The sequence below is a fragment of the Lipotes vexillifer genome, unplaced genomic scaffold (assembly GCF_000442215.2).
Source record: "Lipotes vexillifer unplaced genomic scaffold, Lipotes_vexillifer_v1.1 scaffold1643, whole genome shotgun sequence".
In the NCBI taxonomy this organism is placed as follows: Eukaryota; Metazoa; Chordata; class Mammalia; order Artiodactyla; family Lipotidae; genus Lipotes; species Lipotes vexillifer.
Genome location: NW_006784879.1, coordinates 106,477 through 113,805, shown reverse-complemented (window position 1 = coordinate 113,805; position 7,329 = coordinate 106,477). Strand labels below are relative to the sequence as shown.

The 7,329-nt window shown below is 35.0% G+C and overlaps 1 protein-coding gene across 2 annotated transcripts in view; it reads left to right on the top strand.

Moving 5' to 3' along the window:
* Positions 1–7,329, top strand: part of CARMIL1 (capping protein regulator and myosin 1 linker 1) — a 333,075-nt gene that overhangs the window by 238,220 nt on the left and 87,526 nt on the right. For both annotated transcript variants that reach the window (XM_007457010.1, XM_007457009.1), the window contains exon 24: positions 5,357–5,455. In XM_007457010.1, the coding sequence (XP_007457072.1) occupies positions 5,357–5,455 (99 nt within the window). The remainder of the gene's footprint in view (positions 1–5,356; positions 5,456–7,329) is intronic.

Sequence of the window (7,329 nt, the reverse complement as noted above, 5' to 3'; positions counted from 1 at the left end):
TTTTTTTTTTTTTTTTCTCCCAGTGACTGTGAGCTCTTTGAAGGCAGAGCCTGTATTTTTCATCTTGTTTTATTCTCAGAAGCTAGTGCAGTACCTGGCATGCATGCTTGGATGTTCTTTAGACGTTCAGTGAATTAAAGGGAGTAAGGTTGGGAGTGGATGGCAGAGGAAGCTGTGGTGTAGCAAAAGAAACCATCTAAGGTTTGGATTCAGAAGATCTGACTAAATCAAACTCTTCCCAGCATTGTAAGTTCAGTATGTATTTAATTTTTCTGAACTTTAGTTTCTCCATCTACATAAAAAATAAAGCTACACAATAACTGTATTTAGCTGACACTTAGCATATAGTTTATACTGGGTGCCTGACACTATTTTAAATGATTTACATAAATTAACCTCTGTCATCTTTAAAATAAACCCATGAGGTAGGTTCTATTATATGCTCATTTTACAGATAAGAAAACTGAAGGACAGAGTGATTAAGTAATTTGCCTAAGGTGTCCATGAGGACCAAATGAGGTGGTATATGTGAAAAGCAGTTTGTAGATGGTAAAGCAATATACAAATGTTCGATATCTTTACACTTTCCTAAAGGATATTAGTCGGCTTATAACAAACGACATATTCTACAGAAACAAGGTTTCTGGTTTCAGATTAGACATGTAAAGAGTTTGGAAGTCATCATTCCCATCGTCACCAACAAGAAAAAAAAAGCTTAACAAACAGAAAATCAGTGATTTTTCTTAGGTCGGCCAGAGAATTGAGGTTACAAGGCAAGCTGTCACCCTGGAAACTGGAGAGATGGTAATACAGAGAATCACAGAGAATCAAAGCTTACCAGGGGCAGAAGCTAATGGAGCTGGTAACTCAGAGGAATGCTTAAACAGTAATTGATGAATTGCTGGAGGCTTAGTGTGGACTAGTTTAAGAGCTTAAAAAAAAAAAAGAAAAAGAAGAAGCTAAATACTCCTAGGTGCTTAGTCTTAGGGAGGCCCTGACCTTTGCATGGGTTTTAGTTATAAGAACCCAAGTTATCACAGTGAAGATTGGAGGAGGATAATTCACTCATGTTTCTGGCAGGGGGAAGGGAAAAAGTAACCATTTTGAAATACACTCAGAGCATGCTGTTCTCCATAACAAAGGCCTGCCCTCAAGAGAAACTATTCTACCAGAGCCTTATCTGACCTAGTAGAAGACAATTAGACCACTGCAGCCCTTCCAGCCTTCCTGTTGCACATAAGGGAGGAAAAAAAAAAAAAGGCCAAGAAACACTTCTGAAGGTCACAGTCCAGGGACTCAGGCCTGGTTTAAAAAAAAAAAAAAAAAGCCTAAATTTAATCATAAGATAATAGAATGCTTCCCCTCTGTATTATACTTCCATCACAAATCAATTATAATAACTGAATTACAACTAAGCAAAGCTGTAAGACACTTTATTTAAGGAGGCATTTCTAGGGAAACCCCAAAACAGCAGGGGAGACATAAACAAGGTCAATAGAAGAAATTAACTGGCATATACAGTTACAGCAGACATTCAACACAACTCAGCTTCTAGCTAGAGGAACATAAAAGCCTCACATTAAAAGAATGATTACCTCAGTTGCTTTTACTAGCTACATGATATCTGGCTTTCAACAAAAAATTACAAGGCAAGCTAAAAGACAAGAAAAAACACAGTATGAAGAGACAAACATCAGAACCGGACTCAGATATGACACAGATTTTAGAATGATCAGACAGGTAATTTAAATAACTGTGATCAAATATGTAGGGCCCTAAAAAGAAAAAAAAAAAAAAAAAAAAAAAAAAAAAAAGCAAGAACAGATAGGTAATAAAAGCAGAGAGATAGGAACTCTAAAAAAAAAAAATCAAAAGGAAATGCTAGAGATCAGAAATGCTATAACAAGCAAAAAAATGCCTTTTATGAGCTCATCAGTGGACTGGACACAGCTGAGGAAAGAATCATTGACCTTGAAGATATGTCAGTAGAAACTTCCCAGACTGAAATGCAAAGAGGAGGAAAATAAAGGGCCCAAAAGAAAAAAAAAAAAAAAAAAAAAAAAAAAAAAAGCAAGAACAGATAGGTAATAAAAGCAGAGAGATAGGAACTCTAAAAAAAAAAAATCAAAAGGAAATGCTAGAGATCAGAAATGCTATAACAAGCAAAAAAATGCCTTTTATGAGCTCATCAGTGGACTGGACACAGCTGAGGAAAGAATCATTGACCTTGAAGATATGTCAGTAGAAACTTCCCAGACTGAAATGCAAAGAGGAGGAAAAGAATAGGGGGAAAAAAGAACAGAAGATCCCAGAACTATGGGACAATTACAAAACATTAAACATCCTGGTAATGGGAATACCAGAAGGAGAGGAAAGAGAAAAGAACAGAAGAAATGTCTGAAGTAATAATGACTGACAATTTTCCAAAATTAATGACAGACATCAAACCACAGATCCAGGGATCTCAGAAAACACCAAGCAGGATAAATACCGCCTCTCCCGCAAAAAAAAAAATGATGTGTAGGCATATCATATTCAAACTGCAGAAAACCAAAGACAGAGAAAATCTTGAAGGAAGCCAGAGGAAAAATATACCTTACATATTGAGAAATACGGGTAAGAATTATATCAGACTTTGAGTCACAAAGCGGGCAAGCAAGAAGAAAGTAGAGTGAAATATTTATTTAAAGTGTTGGAAAAAAAAAAACCCAAAACCCAGCAGCCTAGAATTCTTTATCTAGCAATATTTTCCTTCAAAAATAAAGAAGAAATACTTTCTAAGACAGCAGTGTTACAAGGGGTGAAAGGGAGAAATGGGTGATACTCCCTTATAATGTACCTGTACCTGCACTATTTGTGAAACGGTATACAGTTGACCCATGGACAGCATGGGGCTTAATCTGAGTATACCTTATAGTTGGCCCTTCTTGTCTTCATCCATGGATTCAACCAACCATGGACCATGTATGCTGTAGTATTTACTACTGAAAAATATCCACTTATAAGCAGACCTGTGCAGTTCAAAGCTGTTTGTTCAAGGGACAACTGCAGTGTTATTTGAAAGAGGAGTTGGATGAATTGTAAATGTATATTGCAGACACTAGGGAAACCACTAAAATATTTATAAAGAAGTATACTTAAAATTCTAAGAAAGGAGAGAAAAGTGCAATCATATACAATACTTAAAACCAGAGAAGGCAGAAAAAGAGGGGAGGTTAAAAGAAGAAACAAAGAGCAAATGCAGAGTATGCAAATATATTAATTATAAAAGTTGTGTTTTTTTTTAAATGAAAATTGGTGACTTTAAAGCTCATATTTATTGTCTTTTTTTTCCCCTATAGTATTTAACTGTGCTCTTATATATTCAAGTTTTTATTTTAACGGAACTGTCCTCTGGAAGAATTATGGCTCTTTAATTTTACTCTACTGAAAAACAATATTGTGATTCTATACTCAATCTTTATTTTTTTTTAATGTAAGTTTCCTTTATTAAAACAGAATTTTTTTGCCTTCTGTGCTGCTGCTATTTTCAGCAATGAGACTGAAGATGTCTGACTGACTGTAGACTGTCTCCCAGGTCACTGCTGCCCAGGGGTACTGGCAAATGTGATTAATGACATTTTTGGCTCTTCCTCTTTCCTTTTGACCTGAGTCAGGCCCCTGTCCTGTCCTGGTTCTCTGTCTTGGTCTCTAATGGTGCACAGAAGGAAAGTTTACCTTGTAAACTTTCCAGATGCAAATACTTTCAGCAAATAACTTTCACCATTATTAAAGACACTTAAGCATTGTTTTTCTTCCTTCCCCTTGCACTAGCTTTTAGAAATGAGCTTTGAATATTATTTTTTTTCTAAAATATTCCCTCCAGGCTCAGTCTGTGAAACACTGTTGGTGCACCTGGGGAAGGCCTGGAAGCACATGGGCCAGCCTTGGGTGCACTGCCTATGTGTGAGCTGAGCCTCCTGAATAAACAAGCTGCTCTCAGAACTGGCCCATGGCCAGGGCTTAATGAGGCCAAATGTAGAACAAAACAAAATCACCCAAAGCTGGGTGGCAGTGTGTGCCTGTCATATTTTAGGCAGAATCTTTTTTTAGCAAAGACATTCTACCTTGATGGTAATGTCACCTTGGAAAGAGATGACTTCTTGGGAAGCAGCAAGAGAAAATTAATGTAATATAATGTCATGGTATTAATGTGTCACTTTAATGATGCTTCATTTCAGGGATCTTTTTTTATAATATCTTCATTTATGTTTAGTAGAATGGTACATTTTGTTCTGCTTTATGGTTTCCAAGGATGATAATTATTATAGCCTGTATTTTAATTATTCCTAATTGGTATTAAGTAGTAGTCATTTTAGCATATGCAAAATGAAAATGAAAATGAAAATGTAATAATCCTGAAAGCCTCACAGTTACTAGAAATTCTTAACCAGGGAACTGTAGTGACAAATTAGAAGCCAAATGGTTAAGTTGCATTATGAAAACAAATAAAAACAACAACAGAAAAAAAAATAGATGGCATACTTAATCATCTCAATCATTCTTTAAAAAACACATTAATAGGTATTCATTATAATCTATAGTTTACATTTTTCAATGTATTATATATCCATTGTGTATTGTTCTTCAGTACTTTATTTCAATCTAGTTATCATTTGTATGTTTGAATTTTTCGTAAAACATTGTCTATGTATAAAAATATAGATTGTCAAGCAACTTCAAGATTTCTCATTTTCTGTAGAAATCCATTTTCTTATTTTTGGTAATTTTGCTAAAACCATTCCTGTTTTTGAGAAAACACGTAAACCTGGTGGATTAAGGAAATGGGTATATGGTTTTGAGTTGTACCAGCCTGTACCCTTCCAATTTTGTACCTATTTTCTCCTTTTTTCCCTTAAAATAAAGAATTTTCTGAGTGCTGGTGGATAAGGCTAAGGGGTTCAGAAAGGACCATCCATACACTGTAGGGGTATTTATTTAGCTTCTGAACTGTTTAGTGGTTAAAAATTTGTGAGAGAGAAAGATTGCGATCGTGTACAGGAAAGTGATGAGAAGTCACTAAAAGGGGCCTCTAACCCTGCAGGCAATTAAACACTTGCTTATCTTTGTCAACCACTGAGTCACATAAAAATTACCCTGGTTACCTGCGAGTGAAATTTCTAACTAAAAACACCCATAATGCATCACGACAATAGCCAGTTTCCCCCTCTCATACGTTTTGTGGGGTCAAGGCCCTGGCAGGATGTGTGAATTAGTTGCTTGGGTCTTCAGTTTAGCAACTGGCTATTGCACTTATGATTTTACTCTCTGCTGAGTCAAAATGTGTTCTTGAGAGAGACATGTGCTTAATTTCCAGATAGAAAACTATCTGCTCCGGAATCACGAGACTAGAAAATACCTTCAAGAGCAGGCCTACCGCCTACAGCAGGGCATTGTCACCAGCACCACGCAGCAGGTAAGAAGGTGCCAGTCTTCTCCCAGTGACAGTTCCTCCTCTTACACATGCTGAACTGACCCTTTAAAGAGCCAGGGACCAAGGATTTTTATCGTTTGAATCATTCCCAATGGGGCAGTAAGAACGTGTTTCTGAAAATGACAACAAATGTTAAGTAGAGTTTAGAAATGCTAAATATGCATTTTTCATTGTTGATGATTTCTGCCTTTTAAGATTGTCAGTAAGGTGTATCTTAGATTTATATACAACTATTAGGAACCCTGGATTACAGATGATAAAAGTCTGAGGGTAATTAAATTTGCTACTTTGGAGACATCCTATTCTTTTTCTTCTACTCCCTCTCACTTCTATGAGTAGGAAACAAATTCCCAGATTCTTCTGAAAAATTAAGAATTTGTTAAGAATTAGTCTTCTGAATAATTAAGAATTTGTTGAATGTTAATTAACACAAGTGCTGAAGAGAAACTAAACTGTTTTTTACTTCATTCCTCTTCTCTCTACCCAACTTTAGAATACAAAAAGTATGGGATGTTTTCCTCCAAAAATATTAACCAAAACCAAGGATCATAAGATATTTGAGGAAAACCTATAGGATGTCAAAGAAAGAAGAAGATAAACCAAAGAACTGAGCTCAGATAATTTAGAGTATGGCAGAGGACTTTAAAAAAATATTGTAATAAGTAAGTTCAGAAGGAATTGAGACAATATTATATCCATAAAATAGGAATGAGTTGCTATGAAAAAGAATAATCAGAGAATAAGAAACTGCTTAACAGTTGAAAATATGAAAACTGTAATATAGAATTAAATTAACCAGTAGGGCACAAATTAAGCTGTTTCTCTGGTAGAAAACAAGAGAAAATCTTAAAACATGCAGTGAAAAGACATAAAATATATGAGAGAAAAGTAAGTCAGAATCATGAAGAGATTAAAAGTGACCAATAGCCTTCTAATAGGAACCTCAAAATTTAAAAAGAGACATAATAGAAGAAGTTAAAAAAGAGAAAATAATAGAAAAGCATTTCATATGAATCTTGGGGTTGACCTACTGAAATTGATATGGGTGGATGGGTAAAGGCCCACACCTCGTCAGAACACTGAGAATAAAGAAAAAACATCTTAAAGAGTTCCAGACAGAAAAAACAGGCTGTCTTACAAGGGAACTGGAACCAATTCTTAGCATCAATCTCAATTACTAGAAACAAATGAGGTTCAGAGGGGGATTTGTTTTGGACCAAGAATTCTATATCTAGTCATTTTATCAAACAGATGCGAGGGCAGACTAAAACTGTACTCAGACATGGACCCAGAAATTTTACCCCCAATATTCTGTATGAAAAAAGGCTTTTTGAGGAAATTCTCCAGCGTAACAAAGAAAAACAAGAAAGTATACAATATGAGATATAAATAAGAAACTGAACCAGAAACGAAATCATAGAAGTTATAAGAGCTGAAAGAAAGCTTTAAAAAGTTGCCACTTTGGGAAAATCTGCTTTGAGCTGCAGAATTAAGATACAGGATTACATTTCTTTCTCTATGAATCCCATAATCATAATTCTATACCTGCATTTTAGTGGATTTAAAATTTTAATATCAACTTAGACAGGAAGGGAACACCTAATTATTGCTACACTAAAAAATTTACATGTTGGAAATTTTAATGTAAAAGTAATGAAACTAATTAAAATTAGGAGTTGAAGAGGGAGAAAGGTGAGTGGTAGTATAAGTATACTAAATTTTTACTTTTTGTTTCATGGAATAATCTATATTCTCTAATTTATAAATAAAAAATACAGATGTAAATCTATTTAAAGTTAAAATGGAAGCCACCAAAAGAATTAAAACAGAGGGTATTTCAGCAGATTGAGAGGAAC